The following is a 20,123-nucleotide window of genomic DNA, read 5'->3' as shown; positions in this document are numbered from 1 at the left end:
CTGTACAACTAAAATTGGCTACTTTTTCATCAATAAGTGACTGAAGAGTTTGTTTATTCCATAAGGAATAAATTCATTCTTTAAAATATTTCTTGTGGCCTGAGGTTCTCTGTAACGCTTTCCAGAAGGGAGCAGATCAGAGGATGAGGAGGATCCCCAGCAATTTGCTGGGCTTTCTTTCTGTTTTTGTGGTTTACTTATGATTTTTCCCCAGACACATTCACAATCCTCAACAACTTGGTCTTATCCTTAGCTCGGGGGATACCATTCCAAGTATATTATATGTCGAAACACTCAATTACACTTCTATGGACCAACTCGAAAGTCATGCTGAAAGTCATGTGGCTGTGAACCACAATCTACTCTAATCAAGTAGGAAGCCCAAATACTTCAAATTCTGCACAATTTCTACTGTCTGATTATCAGTTTAACTTAATGTCCCAATTTTCATAAATGATCACCACTGATTACCATCTCCTTCATTGCACTGCTGTTTATAATAAGGGCGCCAACTAATTAATATATCAGTCTGATTTAAAATATGCATTCTCTTCACAAGTATCCCCTTCCTGAAATGAACCAAATGGGGCCGTATCGTCCGCATACTTGCAAATTAAAGAAGCCTAAAAAGCCTAAACAGTAGATGGAGATGTTTTTTGTTTAGTCTCTTGAAGTTGCTGCTTAAAAAATCTCTTCAGAGCACCAAATTAAAGTTTGGTCTGAATAATTGATGTTGTGTTTTTGTTCTTTAGCCACAAAATATTCTTCTGACCTGTAACAACCCTCTTGGGGACATAAAGATAGTAGACTTTGGCCTGTCACGAATGGTGAGCAATAACCAGGAAATCAGGGAGATAATGGGCACGCCAGAGTACGTCGGTAAGTCTCACTTTTGGATTCACCTTTGTAAACTTTGTAATTCACTGAATGCTGAAAGAAATACAGCATAAATGTCAACTTTTTTTTTTGCTTTTCAGCTCCAGAAGTGCTGAACTATGAGCCCATAAGCACAGCCACTGATATGTGGTGAGTCATTTCTCAGTATCTGTCTTCAAGTAGTCATTCAAATCCACCACTAATGATGCGTAATTGGAACCACTAATGATACATGCTGCGATTTTTATATAGTGACCTATAGTAGAGCATGAAAACATTAGCAGTACTCCTCAGCAGCCTTGCATGTTCAGTTTTAAGGTTATTATACACTCTGTTTTTCTCTCTGTGTTAGGAGTATCGGCGTCCTTGCATATGTGATGCTGACGGGTGTATCTCCGTTCCTCGGAGATGATAAGCAAGAGACCTTCCTGAACATCTCCCAGATTAACATCAGCTACACAGAGGAGGAGCTGGAACAGTTGGATAAGGCTGCCATCCACTTCATCAAGTCCCTGCTCATCAAGGAGCCTGAGTATGCAGAATGAGTTGTTTAGCATGTCATGACTAGTAGTACAGTTTGAGCTGAGTTGGTTGAGGATGTCATTTGTAAGGAATTTGATTGGCTGATTTGTACCAGATAAAGTATTTGTGCAATTTCCCCAAATTATCATCCTTTTATCATCATGCATGATTGAAAAATGTTAGTTAGCCACTTGTTTTTCCACTGACTGTAGAAAACATGGACAGTGCAAAGTCTCTCAAAAGTGAAGCAATCACAGATCTAGCGCATCTGCTGGCTGGTTGCAATATGATGAGTAGTTCCGCCTATCCCCATATATCTGAAATAGAACTTACATGAGCTGCACTTTTACTGTTGAAACATCAAACTTACTGGACGAACTGGGAATCCAGAAAAAAAAATCCACTTTGCTTCTGCACTGTAAGCTCAGTGAAAGCGGTCTGAGATACGCTAGGTCTGGGAGAAAGGGGCAGGCCTTTCGAATGAGCAGGTGAGTCTCTACTGCGCAGACAATTTTGGCTTCATTTCAGGAGAATGACTGGGAATTGAACCACGGTTTCCATGTTTTCTACAGTCATTGTTTTCTGCTGCCAAAAATTAAACTGATACAAAAACAGTTAGCTTGCCTCCCAACTAATTCGGTTAACCACATGTGAGCTTGCAATGCGATAATGAAAGACACAGGTGTTCACAGCTTTTATAATCTTAGGTCTTAGGAGCCTTAGATCTTAGGAGCCTTAGGTCGCCAAGCCCAATGCCAAATGTCAGCCAGTAGTAGAACTGCATTCTCTGAAGTGATGTAGAACCATCAGCCATTGGTTTTGTGGATTGGGTTTTTTGTGTTTTCTCACCTTTTAAGTTGGAGTGGTGCTTGTGGTTCAGACCTAATCCTCAAACACCTGTACCTGACTTTACTAATGCTCTGCACTCTTAAGAACAAAGGTGCTGCTTCAAAGGGTTCTTTGAGGGACGCTGTAGAAGAAACACTAAGGAACCATATTTGCAATAGAGATCTGTGTAAAGAGTGTGAAGACACTTTTACAAAAAAGTGGCATGGTTCAAAGAACCCTTTGAAGCACCTTTTCTTTTTTTTTTTTAAGTGTGGCTGAATGCAGTCAAATCCTTACTGCAATTTTCCAGCATTTCACGTAAAGCCGCCTTTAGAGTTGTTTAGCTTGTTAATGCTGCTACTGCAGGACAAAGTCTCTATTAATACCCTTGATTTCAGAAGAAGTGTTGGATGAGCTGGGGCCTACAAACCTTTTGAGACACCGTGTCCTTCTCCAGAGGAATCTCTTACAGCCTGAATAAGGCTTAAATGAAATAAGAGCTTATACTAAAGCTTTGAAAGAATTACTGCTGACAGTAAATTCCAGTGTGTTACAAGAAATCCTTTTTTTTTTTTTTTTTTTTTTTTTTTTTTTTTTTGCACAGGGACCGTGCCACTGCTGAGGAGTGCCTGGAACACCACTGGCTTCAGACGGCGGAGAAGAACTTTGTGGAGGAGCCAGCGAAGCAGAAAAGTGCCTCCACCTCGGTCTCTGAGCCAGCCAGCCCAGAGATCTCCTCCCAGCAGAGAACGGAGAAGGACGAAGAGGAGGGAAGAGTGACGGAGGAGCTCATCGTCATGGCCGCCTACACTCTGGGCCAGTGCCGGCAGTCCTCAGACAAGGAAAGCCTGACTCCAGACCAGAAGGCCATCTCCAAGCGCTTCAAATTCGAAGAACCCTTCCCTGCCCTCCAGGAAGTGCCAGGAGAATTCATCTACTGAATCATGCGTTGGGTCATCCAGCCGCTAAGCTCCAACTAACGCCGCACTTCAGACAAGAAAGTCTTTTCTTCTCTGCTTTTAACCCACCTCATTATTTGACCTTGTAAGCCAAACTGTGTTGTTTTTTTTTTATATATATTATTATTTTTTTTTTTTTCAATCTAATGTTTGTGCTGCTTCACTTATACACGGTTATGTTACTGAAGACTAAGCCTTGCTGTGGTACTTTGGTTGTTCTCCCTGTTTTCTTATTTGCTGTTTTTTTCCCCCTTTGGTGCCATGCTTGCAAATGTATGAAAATGTGGGCCATGAACTGAATCCCATCACATTTATCTTTCCCTCTGTTCATTATTGTATTTCCTTTTTTTCCTTCTTTGGTTACACCTTTGTAAACGTGAATGTTGTTGTTTGTGCAAGGGGAGGGTGGGGCTGAAGGAATTATATGTAAATGAAATAAATTTTAAGAGTTGTGTCTATACATTTTTTAAAAGCCATTTATGTGTTTGCACCTGGTTTTGTCTGGTTTGTGATTGTTCGGTTGATCCTGGAGTAAAAACCTCCATCAATAATCCTTTGGGTTTTTTTTTTTTTTTCACTACACAGTGTATATTTTTCCTTTTTTTTAAAAGAAAAGAAAATGGCCATTAGTAATGACTGTAAATTGATAGGTCAGAGAGTATCTTTTGAGTAACGACACATTTGAATGACTGGCCTGATGTTGTAAATAAAGTTCCTCTCTAAGATTTCTGTGGATGTTAATTGGGAACACTGGGAAAACCCAAATGCTGGACCATGGGAATCTGTAAAGGACTAAAGAGTAAAGGAAGTTAGACCAGGATCTACATGGACTAGGCCAGCTGTCCTGAATGGGATGAAGTGATAAAGTGTAATTCAATTAGGAGGTCCTGCAGACAATCACATCCGCTCATGTGACATATGGCTGATGAACAGAATTTAGCCTCCATATTTAATCCACCTATGGCACTAAAGACACGCACCCAGAGGCATGTGGGCAACTACCACAGTGCTCGGAGAGCAATTCGAGGTTAGGTTAGCCTTGCTCAGGCGATCCAGGTGATCAAGCCAGTGACCTTCCAATCCCCCAAGCCTGCTTCTTTAACGGTTAGGCCACAACTGCCTAAAGCAAGACAATGCAGCACTGTAACGCCATGAAGAACCAAGGATCTTCAGTATGCAGCCTTGATCAGGTTGAGTGTAATTACTATTAGCTGCAGTACTCAGATTTTCCTCTGAGTCTCTCAGGCACATTGTACTGTCCCATATGAAGCTCAGTGTAGCTGAACATTATGAAGAAAAAGAAAAATACAGATCAGAAGGTGCAGTTTGCCAAATGCCCAAGAGATGGCACTATTGAAGCTCTGCATTCAAGTTATAATCTGACTGTGTATCATATGCAAATATAGAGCAACTGTATTCCTCGGATTTTCTTAGAAAATAATGTTTATAAATGTGTTCCTGGAAACTACAGTGACCTTTGGAGGGCTGGGAAACTATTAAACTACTGCCCTCATGTGGACTTACGTTGCATTAGTACTAGAGCAGCACTAATTTTAAGCACAGTCGTCTGAACCAATCACTACAGTCTGAAATGTGTCTTATATATATATATATATATATATATATATATATATATATATATATATATATAATTTATTGTATAGAGAAAGGCAATATCAGGTTTCATGAACAGAAGAAACTGGCTTCAGATATTAGGAGATATAAGGAGATATTTTTTTTTATATTCATGATATTCCAAATGGTGCATCCATCCGTCATTTAAATAGGGCGCAGTAAAGGACCAATCAGAAGAGGGGTAGCTACATCCTAATAATAATAATAATCATCATATTTATTTGTTTATTTATTTATTATTTATTTTTTAATCCACACATCCATTCTATGTGACATAAAAACATATTTATCCACTTTTATATTCAATCCTGTTTTTAGAGTCTCTGATTTAGAGCCAATCAGAACCGAGATCATTAACATACCGCACTCTTAAAGGCACAGTAACGAAATTAGCCTGTTTTATTAAATCAATTAAAATGGGGGCATTTTAAGTTGGAAAATGGTCTGTTTAGGCATATGAACCACAGAAACACACACACACACACACACACACACACACACACACACATTTCATAAGCCCTCAAAATAAACATATCAGGGATAAACAGAACAGTTGTTCGTCCTCTGACTTCTGACTTCAGGTCGTGAGAGGGAATCAGCTCCGGGATCTGAATGTGCTGTGAATAAGAGGGCAGTCCGGCCGGGGGCAGTGTCACAGGCCGCGCCGCTTAGAGGTGAACTGTGTCTCACACACGCACGCGCGCGCGCGCACTGGACAGGCCGCCCGGACAGCAGCAGCAGCAGCGTGCCACATCCATGTCGGAGCTGCCCGCCGGTGGACTGTCACTACAGATCCGGGAAGCCAGACACCAAAGGCGTGTAACCATGAGCAGCAGTACCCGCGGACTGCGCTGAAACGGCCTGTTTCCTTCCCTCTCCTTCCCTCCGCTCGGCACGGAACGACCCGGAGAGCATGGAGGGCGAGTGCTGGGCCGAGTGTCTGGACGTGGCCGTGCGGATCGCACGCAGAGCGGGGCAGGTAGCGGCCAAGTGCGCCCTAGTGTGTGTGTGTGTGTGTGTGTGTGTGTGTGTGTAAAGGCCGGGGGAGCCGCTTAGTCGTGTTTAGCCGTCAGTTCTAGCCCGGTACAGGCTGGTGGGCGCAGTGGAAGCGCGGCTGTAGTTTATGGGGCTGTCAGATGAACAGCAGAGCGGCTGCTTAAGCTGGCGAGCTGGGTGACCAGGGGAGGGTCAGTAAGGAGGGCTTCAGCTCACCTTACATGTAGCCAACACTGCAGTAAACGTCCTGATCTGTGTGTGTGTGTGTGTGTGTGTGTGTGTGTGTGTAGTGTAAGGACATATGAGGTGAAGTGGTACCTGACAGCATGGCAGACACCACTGGCCTCCTCTGTTTAGGCTGCACTGCATTAGCAGGGTATAGTGAGTTAACTTAATATTATTAATATTATTATTATTATTGTTGTTGTTATTATTGTTGTTATTGTTATTATTGTTGTTATTATTATTATTGTTATTATTGTTGTTATTATTATTATTGTTATTATTATTATTATTGTTATTGTTGTTATTGTTATTATTATTGTTATTGTTGTTATTATTGTTGTTGTTGTTATTGTTATTATTATTATTGTTATTATTATTATTATTGCGTGTTGAACAAATTCATCGTTTTTTTGGAGCATGGAAGTTTTGCAGTCTGGTTTGGGGAAAAGGCCAATTAAGTATTATGTAGCAAAATAATGAGGTTAATTTTTTTTTGCTGTTTATTTTGTAATAAAGAATTTCTACCATTATATCTGGAGACATACAACTACTTAAAGTTCCCTCAATGTTCTGTGTGGTTCTAGTTTGAAAGCAGTATCTCATATGAAGTGTTGCAGTGTTGCAGTGGGGTACTGCTCAGGATAAGTCTGCATTACTGACCTTTTCCTTGTGACTGGCCTACTGATATAAATAACCTTCTTTTTCTGATTAATCAGACGGAGTACACACAGAGTAAAGCCAAGAGTACACTAGGCTGACTGGGTAGTAGATGGTTTTATATATTTTTTTTTGTTTGTTTGTTTTTTTTTCTATCTAAAATATTTTTCTAAGAACATATTCTGAGGAATGGTTTTGAGTTAAAAAGGCCTTTTAAAGGTAGAAGGACAGGTGCATGTGCTTAGATAGATGAATGTATGTTGTTCTAGAGGGGGCAACACTAAATGACCACCATAGTGGACTGCATGAACAGCCAGAAAACAGGGGGCAGCCAGAGGACCCAAATCTGAGGGCCTTAATTGCAGAATGTATGAAACCCATGGATGAAGTAGGTCAGAGAGATGCTCTATAGGGACACAAGTATCCAGACACATGCACAGAATATAAAAAAGGGTTATCCTGCTTTTCTTGGAGCAACTGCTCTCTACTGTCCAGGGAAGATTTTGTGCTAGATTCTGAAGCATTGCTGTGAGGATTTCATTCAATTCAGGAACGAGAGCATTAGTGTGGGGTCAGGATGTTAAATGATCACCATCCCATCTCACTCCCAACTCCACAACTCATCCCAAAAGTATTGGTTGGAGCTCCACCAACCATTATTCTAGAGAACACAGTTCCACTGCTCCACAGATCAGTGGTGAGGGGCTTTATGCCCCTCTAGCCCATGCCTGGCATTAGGTCCCATTAGGTTCCATTATGTGTAGCTGCTCCAGAAAGTCCTTTTCTATTGCCAGTACTTACTCTACTCTACAGGGACTAGACAGTAGTGTTCATACTGAGGTTCATAATTAATAAGCATTTTCTCTTTCTCTCTGTCTTCTTCAGATGGTCCAGGAAGCTGTGAAACAGGAGAAAAGTGTGAGCAGTAAGAGCACACCCACAGACCTGGTGACGGAGGCTGACCAGCAGGTGGAGGACCTCATAATCTCCACCCTCAGGGAAAGGTTCCCCTCGCACAGGTACCACACTGCAAGCTTCTGGAAAAAGTAGCTAGTGATTCTAGGGATTTCTGGTGAAATAATAATAATAATAATAATAATAATAATAATAATAATGCAACATATATCACAGGGAAATTAATATATTGCATTGTCAGTTTTTTCCAGTATCACGCAGCCCTCATTTGTTGATTATTCTGTGAGGTCCCATTATATTATCAGCCTCCCCACTGCTAACACAGCACCATCAGACTGCTCTTCAGTCATAATAGTTGAGGCACAGTTCATCAGGGTTACAAGCAACAGCCAAAACATTAGGCAATCTTAGGGTTATAATAATCTCATGGCTACACACACACTGCTACACACTGCCAAAGCTGGTGAATATTAGGAACTTACATTTAAGTGAAGCTGAACTTCTTTTATATCCTCCTGTTCTGTTTTCCAATGATCTGTTCTACCTTAAATTAGTGCAGCAGATTATGCTCCCTCTGATTGGCTGATCTACTTCCATGTCTCAAACCACACAGTGTACCCTACCTACCAGCAAAATCATTAAGCTTTCATTGGAAGGTTTTATTGGAAGGAATGTATATGTATGTACTAAATTATATTTATTTGTCACTAAAATAAACAGTGGTGCAAATTCAAAATAAAAATGAGTTAAACTTCTTAATATATTAAAATACATAAAATTTATCAACCCAAAAATCTGAATATGAAAATAAGTAGCTTCACTTTGTCAAACACACAAACAGTAATCAATCTTATTTTTATATTTTTAGCACAGTTCAAAATAAAATCTAGCAGCTGAACCTGAGAATAAATAAGTAACTTGGTCAAACATACAAGCAGCAAACAAAAATTGCAAACATGTAAACATTTAGTGCAGTCTCACACCAACAAATTAAAGTGAAAGAATCGGTTCCATGGATTGGCCTAATGATCCGATACTCAATCCAGCTAATTTGTTTAATATCGGGGCTGATATCTGATCCTAATATCGGATCGGTGCATGTCTAGTAAATATTTTTACATATCTGGCATAATAGCAGATCCACTTGGACCTTTGATATTCTCTTAAAAAAACGTTTGCCCAAATATTAGTTACCGTTTTTTATGTCAGTACTGGCAGTTTCAGTATTTTTTTGGTTTGTTTGTTTGTTTGTTTTTTTTCTTGTTTTGCAAAAAAAATTATAATCGGATGGGTTTATGCACTCTTAAAGTGTTCAAAGGAAATCAGATTGTGTCACTGAACACACCCAGCCGTACAGTAGTAGCTGGTTAGTTTATATGCAACATGAGGTGCGCTGTTACAGTCTGCGGAAATCCTTAATCGGGAGCTGGAATCAGTGCACGTTTCCACTTGATTTTACTGAGAGACAAGATTTGTGCTAGTTATGTCTACAAGTGATGTGGCGAGAATTTGCAGGGATCATGTTATGGTAGGCGATTACTTAGGGCTTGTATGTAGCTTCTGGATTGAAGCATTCCAAGGCACTGAGTTACAGTCTGGAGGTCTGATTGTTCATGAGTAATATTATGAAATGATTTGGTAAATACATAAAATAAATAAATTTGATTTTCTTGTTTCTGTTCAAGTGTCCAACACTTCCAGTGTCTGTTCCGGTGTTGTGTCTGTGTGTTCTGTTGATCTAGACTGCTGAATTGGCAGCACCATACAGTAGACAACAAACAAGCATCCTGAAGACAATCTAAAGTCACCAGATTATGAATGATGGATAGTGTTTATCATTGTGTCCCAGCTGAGCTCTGTAGTCTCTATAGGGTCTTTAATGATCAGAATTTTTGTCTGTGTCAGCTGATCTATTTTGTCACTGAAGTGAGTTCTGCATGTAGAGGAATAGGGGAGAACATATTTATAAAATTTGTGTTTGCCAAATGAATTAAGCAATTGATACAAAACGGTCTAGAAAATAGACAGCCTAGAAATCAGCCTAGAAGTATTTAGAAGGGCTCAAATGTGTAATACAGTGCATTTCCCCTTTAACTGATGTTTAACTAGCACATGCTCCCTGCTGCAATGTGGAAGTCACAGTAGGCATGTTGTCACACTTTTTCCCTGGTAGACCGGCTAAAATGGTTTCAGAGTGGTCACTGTTTTTAACCTGTAATCCTTTCAGAAAAGGCCTGAACAGGCCCACTTGTGTTTGGGGAAATCTACTGCACGCTAACTGCACACTGTCGAGCAACAGTTTGGAATCATTGCTCATCATTTTTAATCAGCGTTTCAATAAGAAAAAAACTCTATTGCAGGTCAATTTATAAGATTATTGTAATGTGCTCGTCCTGAGCGCCTTGACAGTTAGTAAGAAACTGAGGTGTAGCTGATTTTAAACTGACTGATCATTAAGAATAAAGTTATTGGGGGCTGCTGAGTGCTGCAGACACCGAAGCATTGGTCCTGTCATCTGGAAATCCCTGATTGTTCAAATAAATACTTATTAAAGCTATACTTTACTGTTAAAGTAAGGTGTGCAGTAATTTTTAATTATTTTTAATTTTTAATTTTAATTACAGATTACTGTAGTAATTAACTTGATTTGCTGCTGGTAAATTACAGAGGTACACCGTTAGAGGTACGACTGTTTTGTTCTCTGTGTTTTAGGTTTATTGGAGAGGAGTCTTCTGCTGCTGGAGAGAAGTGTATTCTGACAGACAGCCCTACCTGGATAATAGACCCCATTGATGGCACTTGCAACTTTGTTCACAGGTAGAGAAGGTGTTATAGTATTTTTGAAAATGTGCTAATTTATCAGAAACATGCGCTATTCTAAAATATTTATTTAAAACATAATAATATATTTATTTAATACATAATATCTCATCTTATTTGCAGTTTCCCCATGGTTGCAGTCAGCATTGGCTTTGCAGTAAAGAAAGAGGTAGATCAATGTGCCAAACCCTTAATAACACACATGTAGTTCAGCACCTACTCCTACTTCATAACCTGTTCCTACATTAGCTCTAGCCTCTCATTGTCTATCTGCCTAGTTATTTGTTTGTTTGTTTGTTTGTTTGTACTGTGCAGGTCGACCTAAGGCAGATGGGTTCCCACATTTATATTTACATTTAAGGCATTTAGCAGACGCTCTTATCCAGAGCGACTTACAAAAGTGCTTTGCTATTCACCCAAGAAAAACCTCAGCTACTTTGAATATGCTAGAAATTCAAAAGATACCTCTAAGTTTAGACACTACTACTGGTTTCTCCCAAGGTTTCTTCCTCTTAGTATGAGGGAGTTTTTCCTTGCCACTGTCGCCACCACCTCCATTGTGGTGCTTGCTCATAAGAGGCGTAGACCTGCATCTCTGTAAAGCGCTTTTTGACAACATGTGTTGTGAAAGGTGCTATTAAATGCTATAAATACATTTTAAATTGAATTGAATTGAATGTAGTTCACACATTAACAGTATACCTCCAACTGGTTGCATGTACTTATTTGATTGATTATCCTGATTGTGTTTTAGTGAAATGCCTTCATCTTCTCTCTTTTCCTTCTAAGCTTGAGTTTGGAGTCATATATCACTGTTTTGATGGAACTTTGTATACTGCCAGAAGAGGCCACGGGGCATTTTGCAATGGTGTACGACTGCAAGTTTCACAGGAAAAGGGTGGGTGCTTCAATTATTTTAATGGGGGTGAAGCTAAACAGGGCAGTGTTTAGTCTGTTTGGATTGTGATGCATGTTGCTTTGGCCTGGATTATATTTGGATTTGGTAACTCTTGATGTCTCCCTCTTGTGCCAGATGTGTCCAAAGCCCTCATTCTGACAGAGATTGGAGCCAAGAGGGATCCTAACACTTTGGACATATTTTTGGGCAATATGAAGAAACTCCTGAGTGCCCCCGTCCATGGGTGAGACATTTGCTTACCTGTTCTAATGAAAGGCTTATGAAATCAGTAGACCCACATTTATTAAAGGATCCACATGTGAGGGGTTGACTTTCCAAAGTCACCAAAGGAGTATCAACAAGATTTGTAGGTGTGATCCACTCTAGCTTCTTGTGTTAACATGTGTCCAGACGCTGGGACACAATATGGACCAAATACAATGTTTGATCGTACTGCAGTTATGATTGCAATACACTTTACTGTGTAGTAGTAAACAAATGTTGCATTCTTAAAGACTGTCCTGTATTATTTTTGGGCAAATGCTACAATAGTATGTGCTTCCTTTTTGAATCAGAACACTGTAAACACTCATTGGGAATGTCTGAGGTTAGTCAGGATACAGGTAAGTAGTTTGAAGATTTGTTTAGAGGGTGTATTTGCATATTGCAGATGCCAGTACTGTAATAAGCAAATCTTGCTGGCTCTCAACTCTCTCTTTTATGAAAAATCTATTAAATGTATATCTTTTTAGATAATTGTACATGGAATTATACAAATATAGGAAGGTCTTTTACATATAAAATGCATATCAAATCATTATATAAGTATAATATCAGTGAATGTAAAATCACAGGGAAAATATGGGCACAAATAGATTAACAGGCAGTAATGTGTGCAGTAGGGGTGTAAGAAAATCTTGATATATCGAAGCATCTCAATATTATGTTTTGCAATACTGCACCAATTCTCATAAACACAGTTTCCATTTTTGATTAATAGTTTACATGCAAAAATGTGTGGGGGAAAATTGTGGTTTATTTTGTCTACCTGAAAGATGTTTTTTTTTATACTATTACAGTTTCCTTAAAATTTGATTTTGAAAAATCCCAATATATCATCTTGCTTACGGTCTCGCAATATATATTGAAATATATTGAATCGTAACCCCTGTATCATGATGCGTATCGTATCGCTACATTCCTGTTCATTACACAGCCCTACTGTGCAGCCTTATTCCACAGCTTTACAAAGTAACGGTACTCTATACTTTCCTATACTATACCCTCACTCGTCACTTGGTTGTGGAGAGAGGGATTGATTTTTTAGGTTGACTTAGGGAGCGTTTTTACACCTATAGTTCTTTTGCTGTGGTCGGATTTAGATCATTATTTGGAGCGTTTTCCCCTTGGTCAGACCTGTCTGGGGCTGTAGTAAATACAGGACGTAAGTCATGTGTTCTGGACTAGTGCATATGTCTGTGCAGTTTACCATGAAGCAACGGTAGAGGTGGTATTGGAGGTGGTACCTGGTATATTGCCTAGATAATTACTACAGCTCTGAACAAATACCACCTCTACCGTTGCTTCATACTATATAGTGTTATTTAGTATAGTACACCTGTATGTAGTACTACTGATAGTTGGGTCGAATCAAGGTCAGATCATGTTCTCACCACAAACGAACCACTCTAGAGTTTGCTTGGGACTGGACTGAGACCAGTTCTTCTCAAAAATCTTGATTACTGAGATCACACTTGCTCAAACAAATCGCACCAGACAAAAAATTGCTGTGTAAAAATGCCCTTAGCCTTCAATCGTATGGACAAAGCAATGGATGTTCGGTCCTACTGTATAGCTATGACTGTTGCTCTATTCCCTGGGGACATCCAACCTGTAGCTATCTACATCTGCTTACCTACCGTGTGGTCTTTCTGTGTGCTCAGGGTGAGAATCATAGGCAGCTCGACTTTAGCACTGTGTCACATAGCCAGCGGAGCAGCCGAGGCCTACTACCAGTACGGCCTTCACTGCTGGGACATCGCTGCAGCCGCGGTCATCATCAGGGAGGCAGGCGGCTGTGTGATTGACACCACAGGTCAGCTCTGCTTCCAATTCTCCTTCGCACAAAGGGATTAAAGTAGACTTTAAGATCAAACACTTCCCATGATGTTTAAGTAATGGAAGACTTAATCATGACCTCATTCTCAACCAGAGAAAAATAATATTTACACAGAAATGTCAGTTTGGACTATTCAGTTTAGGGTGATTGTTATTTTTTATTTTATGATTATTATTATTTTTTTAATAGAAAACATCACATTAGACTGTAATGCAGGTTATTTATAGTGGTCTGTTATGGGATTACCATGTAAGGGTGGTGGGTCTAGTTTGAACCTTGTGCACATGTACAATAATGCCATATTTGGTCAGCACTGATACAATGATGGTGCATAATTCACTGATAATGTAAAACATGATGAAGAGATTGGCTCAGTGTTACACACATTGCCGTTATTCAGACAGAACCTGTGGTGTAATCCTTTTCCAAATATTTCACTGGATGTCAAGCAGAAGCAAGAGGATGTGAATCACAATTCTGTCGGTTCCAACAACAGCATTGTCCCACAGGTTTACAAATTTTCACATAGTCACGATAGTTTCTCCGTTTTCTGTAAGAGTTTCCAATGCACTTCTCGAAGAATTATGTGTATAGAGATGGTCCTGAAATAGCCTTACTAAGTTATGACTGCCTGTTATGGTAACTGGCCACTTATCAAGCAGAAATCAGGGGTTGTGCACGCATGCTTATTCATTGGCAGACCAACGCGAATGAATATCCCCAAGCTTTTCTCTAGATTAACAATATTTACTCCATCCCACTTCAAACTTTCGACCTTAGTATGTGACGAAATCACCAAGAATAGCACTGGCTGTGGACGAGTGTTATCATACCATTTGAAGTTTTGTGAATTAAGCCTGCATGCACTTTGTGAACCCATAATATGAAGTCCATTGTACTTGCTTATGTTTGCAAAGCATACAAGGCCTCCCCTATGTTCCTTTCTGTAGTGCCTCGATGCATACTTGAGCTGTTTGTGAAGTCGTGTGTATGTGTGCATGTGTGTTTAGTGAAAGGTGGGCAGCAGGCGTTAGTCATGGCAGGCCACTCTGTAAGAGTGCACAAAGAGGCTCTGTTGGAAAGGGCAGTGAGGTCATGATCATGTGGTTGCCTAAATGTTTCTCCTCTCTCTCTGTCAGAAACAGAGAGATATAGAGAGAGAATTAGGAGAGAGAGAGAGAGATTGGGGAGTAGAGAAGCAAAATTCACTGAATAAGCATATTCTCAGCATTGTGTGTTTGAGTTACTACAACTAACTCTCAAAGCAGTGATGCAGCCAGAGAGGACAAAGAGAGATGCTAGCTGCCCTCAGACTCACCCTGTTAGCTTTAAAATGGCAACCGTAGCACTCTCTATTCAGCCTGCGCTGTAAAAGACATGACTGAGTTCAGGCTGTTCTGAGAGCAAAAGAAGGCCGTACTCATTAATAGTATAGTTCTCAGTAGGGATGCACCGATCTGGCCTTTTCAGTTCTGATACTGATACATAAACTTTGCATATCCGTCGATACCTGATACCAGTCCAATACCATTGCTGAATTAATAAACCTCACCATATGGGAGAGACCTAAGGCATCAGGATTGACTTCAACATTACTTTATATAATATAACAAATTAACACATAGTCATAAATGTACTAAATTGCCATTTGTCATTTATTTATTTTTCAGTCTCACACCAACAAATTAAAATGAAAGGATCGGCTCCATGGATCGGCCTAATTATCCGATACCCAATCCAGCTGATTTTGTTAATATCAAGACTGATACCCGATCCTTATATCAGATCGGCGCATCCCTAGTTCTCTGTGTGTGTAGGCACTGTTGTGCACACTAAGTGACACGATGGTGGTGTTGGTGTGGTATGAGTGGATCAGACACAGCAGTGCCGCTGCTGGATTTTTTAAGACCCCTCAGCGTCCTTCTGGACTGAGAACAGTTCACCAGCCAGAGATATCCAGCCAACAGCGTCCTGTGAGCAGCATCCTGTGACCACTGATGAAGGACTAGAGGAGGACCAGCACCTACAAACTGTGCAGTAACAGATACAGAGCTTCTGTCTCTGACTTTACATCCACAAGGAGGACCAACTAATAGACACCCCACCTAGTGCAACTCACACTAACACTCAAGTACTACCTGCTCTGTGGTGATCCTGAGCATTGACGAACAGAGTGAAAGGAGACTAACAAAGGAGGACCAACTAGGTGGGGTGTCTAATAGAGTGGACAGTGAGGCCGTGGCAGAGTTTAAACACTCCAGCAGCACTGCTGTGTCTGATACCACCTGCGCAACTTAAACTAACACACAAGTACTACCTGCTCTGTGGTGGGCTTGCAGGGACCTGAGCATTGAAGAACAGAGTGAAAGGAGGTGAACAAAGTATGCAGAGAAACAGATGGAATGCAGTCTGTAATTATACAACTACAGAGTGCTCCTATATTGAAAGTGGAGCTTATATAATGGGCAGAGTTCATCCCAACCAGGGGTGGTCATAACAGAGTCTAATAAGCCTTTCTGCGTTAAGGGGTCAATGTGTTAAATGGGTTTACTAACACATACTGAATGCCCTGTATGCACATTCCCTAAGTCAGAATTCTTAGTATGGCCATATATAAATATTAAATAGTCTCTTTCAGGTTTTATAATAGGCACTTTTTCACAGTAATAGACTGTATTATGCAGTTACATAGACTGGGCTAACCCAGACGCTAGTCTTCACCACAAACTTCAAACGTCTGTTTTCCCGGATTAAGCTGTGTGTTTATGCTTGTGTGTATGCTTGTGTGTGTGTGTTTGTGTACGTGTGTTTACATGTGTGTGTAAATACTAAGCTCTAATGTCCTTCTGTCCCAGGGGGTCCTCTAGATCTCATGTCCCGCCGGGTGGTGGCTGCTGGGTCCCGAGAGATAGCGGATTACGTCGTCCAGCAACTCCAGCCAATCAGCTACGGCCGTGACGATCGTGACCCTTGACCTAGTGGCCTGTCCTCAGCCCTCCTAAAGCAAATGTCAGCCTTTTACCTCAGCACCCTACAATCCTGCCATTTCATCTGCAGTGTCCTTTATGCAATTATTTTTCTGTAGGTTTTATAGCTATTTTTATTTTGTTTGTTTTGTTTTGTTACACCACAGATTTACACAGCCTTACGTACATATATATATATATATATATATATATATATATATATATATATATATATATATATATATATATATATATATATATATAAATTATTCCTGAATAAATATGAGTGAAGGAAGCACAGTACAGTAATCAGTGATTACGTTTAAGTCTATATATGTAAATCTGATGTGTTGTACATCCGAAAATAGACCAGCTTAATAGTGTTGGTAATGATATTGCTAACTAGGTGGTTTTACACAGAACCAGTGCTGTCCGTATTTACTCAGGAATTAAACAACACCTTTGTAATTTAAGGCTTCACCTTATGCAACCCTATGGAAACTTATAAAGAGTGTGTTCTACAGATTAGCACTTAATAATGACACTCGAAAGAGCATCCTTGTAAGCTGTCAATGTACTTGATTGAGATTTTAGTTCATTTCTGCAGTGTCAGATTTTCTCTAGCCTCTGTATTCAGGCAGCAATATCATTTGGACACGTTGCAGCACAAATCTGGAATCATTCTAGGGACGGGACATTTTTAACATAACAAATTGGATTCCAGCCTTCCAGCCTTTTTCCATAGCGCATTATGCAGAAAACAACATGGGCATGTACTCAAAAAGGATCCTTTCATGTTACCATAAAAGAACCTGTTTGGGTTCCTTTTCCTGTAGATGAGATATTTTAGTATGAAGAACCTCCACTTAACGTTATGGTTCTTAGCTTACAGCCTTAACATTAGATCAAATGTCTTTAAACCTAAACTTTTGAAGGTTCTTCACATTCCCAAATCTCATTCTAAAACTAGGTTAATCAGGAATGATTCTTCAAAAACCTTCTAACTAAACTGTCTCAAACCAACTGGAGCGAACATAAGCCTGTCTGCTCAAGATGGTCATGGTGGTTGAGCTGGTTAACCAGCTTAGTTTTTGACCAGTAGGGCATGTTTTCATTTGAGTTTGATGGTTTAACTGGTCTACCAGCATGACCAATCTGACCAGACTAATCAACCAGCCGATGGTTGACGAGCCTGACCACTCTGGTCCACCAGCTTGACCAAACCGCTCATCCGGCTTTCCCAAACTAGTCAACCAGTATGACCAGCTTAGTGAAGTTGGCTATGCAGATAGAGCTAAGGAGCTTACCAGCATAGGGTATGTTTTTGACCAGATTTTCAACCCCCTTCACAATTGTAAGGATGTACATTCCTTAAGAACTTTGTAACTCAACTGTAACCAAGAAACAACAGCCACTGTGGTGAAACAACTGCAAGTAACCAGTTTAAATGTAAGATAGAGAATTAGAAGTGATTAAATACCTAATGTATCCACTGACTACTGAAAGCTCTGTGGGTAAGCATATGCAGTTTACCTATAGATCAAAGGAAGATGTAGACATGTTTCACCTTTAGTAAACCTAGTACTGGGCCTGGTTTCCCAAACTTTGTATTAAAAGGAACAGTTCAACCAAAATTGGCACAATTGTTTAAGATGTGTGATGAGCCAAGACAGTATTCATGCAATCATGAAATATTCATAGACAGTTAAAATAAGTCATAATAATAAAACACACACTCTACATTTTCTTGCACTGTTTTACCAACCATGTTATAGCTCAGTTTGGAAACCAGGCCCTAAAAAATTGAAAGTCTCAAGTAACTTTTTTAAATAAACTCTAATCTAAATCCAAGAAGCCAGCTTTTAGCAGTCAGTGCTGCTTCAGTCTATCCAGTACTTGAGTCCTATTTAGTGATGAAGACCTTGTAGTTTTTCTTTAAGGGAATTCTTATAAACAGATAACAGGTACACACTGTAGTTTTAATATTCACAGTTTACCTTTTTTATGTTTATATGATGACTACTATACAACCCTAATCATAAACAAATCGTTTTTTTTTTTTTTTTTCACTGATGATTTTTGTAGATATTTTTTCACCCTGCCGTGCTGGACTTCAGTGTGTCAGGTCAACATTCCTCACTGATCCCTCACACTGTGAGTTATAATACAAACAGCAGACACGCTAGCTTACATGTAATACTGTCCTTTTTTCTCTTTGTTTTGTAGTTAGCAACTACAAGAACCTCGTTGTCATCTAGTCACAATAAATACTAAGACAGTTTAAGAAAATCTTGTCAGTGTGTTTAATGGAGCTGGGTGATAACAATGCTGTGTTTGGTGTATCTGCGCCGGTTGACCAGCATAGGGTTTAACTGGTCTACCAGCATGATCATCCTGACCTAGGTAATCAACCAGCATGGTTGACATGCATGACCACAGTGATTGACCAGCCTGACCACTCTGGTCTACCAATATGACCAGTTCCACCAAACTGGTCATTCAGTTAACCAGCAAACTCCTTTAAAGACATACACTATGATGACCAAGAGCTAAGCTGTTCAGCTACCTTAACTGGTTGGTTTACCAGTATAGTGCATGTGTTTGCCTGGATTATCAGATTTTCAACCACTTTGGCCATCAGAGACCAGCTTAGACCGTCTGAAACCACCTACAAGCAGCTGGTACGTTGGCTTAGGGCTAACATTTTGGCTTCTGACTGGAACATTAGATTGGCTCACTATAATACACAGGTCTTGTTTCGAATATTGTATTTTAGGAGTGTTAAATGTTTTAATTAACCAGAAATTATGGAAATATTAACATATCAAACACCACTGTATAGAATTGTGTTCTGTGCATTGGTACACCCCTACTCACCAGTATTCAGGCTACAGGTGAATTGGAATACATCTTCAGCAGCCAGAAGAAAAGTAATGTAACTGTCTGGCTGGACTGATCTGTTGCTCTGTTTAAGCCCATAGTTAAGTCTAACTTACCTGATCTAGCTTGTTAACTACAGTACATATCGTCACTGTCATCTCCAAAGTAGCCACTTTACAGTACCATTTTTTCATAAACAAAAAAAATGACTAAAACTTTATTCCAGGTCTTTTTTAAAAATGTTCATTTATTATGTTTTTGGTTCAGCGTAAAGAGTCAAAACCAGCTGTGGAGATGTGTATACACGCTGTGTTGCACCCAGTGAAACTAATCAATCTTGCTTTACTGACAGCTGTGGAATTAATCATTAGGAAAAGCACAGAGTGTAAGTACTCTATATGGATAAAAAAAAAAAGTATTGGGACGCTTGCTCATTCATTGTTCCTTTTAAAATCATGACTATTAAAAAGAAGTTTGTCCTGTTTCTGTTGGAGTAACTTTCTCTATTGTCCAGGAAGCAGACTTTCTACTACATTTTGAATAATTGCTGTGAGGATTTGATTGCATTCAGCAACAAGAGTGTTAGTGAGTTCAGGGTGTTGGATGCTCACCTCCCCACCCCACCTCATCCCAACTCCCCAACTCATTCCAAAAATATTACATGGAGCACCGAGCATCATTCCAGGGAAAACACTGTTCCACTGCTCCATGGCTCAATGCTACCCTTCTAGCCCACGCCCGGCATTAGGCATAATGCCAATAGTTTCATGTTGATCAGCTCCAGAGAGTCCTGTTCTATTGGCAAGACTTATCTACACAGACTAAGC

General features: G+C 39.9%; 2 protein-coding genes across 3 annotated transcripts in view; both read left to right on the top strand.

Moving 5' to 3' along the window:
• Positions 1–3,874, top strand: part of stk17a (serine/threonine kinase 17a) — a 34,377-nt gene extending 30,503 nt beyond the window's left edge. For both annotated transcript variants that reach the window (XM_072678713.1, XM_072678712.1), the window contains 4 exons: positions 753–879; positions 978–1,026; positions 1,229–1,408; positions 2,831–3,874. In XM_072678713.1, coding sequence (XP_072534814.1) covers positions 753–879; positions 978–1,026; positions 1,229–1,408; positions 2,831–3,167 — 693 coding nt within the window. In that variant the 3' untranslated portion in view covers positions 3,168–3,874. The remainder of the gene's footprint in view (positions 1–752; positions 880–977; positions 1,027–1,228; positions 1,409–2,830) is intronic.
• A 1,569-nt stretch (positions 3,875–5,443) lies between these two features.
• impa2 (inositol monophosphatase 2) lies at positions 5,444–18,705 on the top strand. Its single transcript, XM_072679383.1, has 8 exons — positions 5,444–5,799; positions 7,584–7,717; positions 10,326–10,430; positions 10,557–10,602; positions 11,223–11,331; positions 11,467–11,575; positions 13,275–13,426; positions 16,306–18,705. Exons 1-8 carry the CDS (start codon positions 5,734–5,736, stop codon positions 16,422–16,424), a joined length of 840 nt encoding a protein of 279 aa, XP_072535484.1. The 5' UTR covers positions 5,444–5,733; the 3' UTR covers positions 16,425–18,705.
• Positions 18,706–20,123: the final 1,418 nt, after the last annotated feature.

The sequence above is a fragment of the Salminus brasiliensis genome, chromosome 5, assembly GCF_030463535.1.
Source record: "Salminus brasiliensis chromosome 5, fSalBra1.hap2, whole genome shotgun sequence".
Classification (NCBI taxonomy): domain Eukaryota; kingdom Metazoa; phylum Chordata; class Actinopteri; order Characiformes; family Bryconidae; genus Salminus; species Salminus brasiliensis.
The sequence above is the reverse complement of the archived record's forward strand: the minus strand, read 5'-3'. Positions and strand labels throughout refer to the sequence as shown.

Excerpts from the sequence above, each read along its gene's own strand:
- impa2 (XM_072679383.1), top strand. The coding sequence starts at position 5,734 with ATGGAGGGCGAGTGCTGGGCCGAGTGTCTGGACGTGGCCGTGCGGATC. Across the intron at positions 5,800-7,583 it reads TCGCACGCAGAGCGGGGCAG|ATGGTCCAGGAAGCTGTGAA; the intron begins GTAGCGGCCAAG and ends TGTCTTCTTCAG. Across the intron at positions 7,718-10,325 it reads GAAAGGTTCCCCTCGCACAG|GTTTATTGGAGAGGAGTCTT; the intron begins GTACCACACTGC and ends TCTGTGTTTTAG.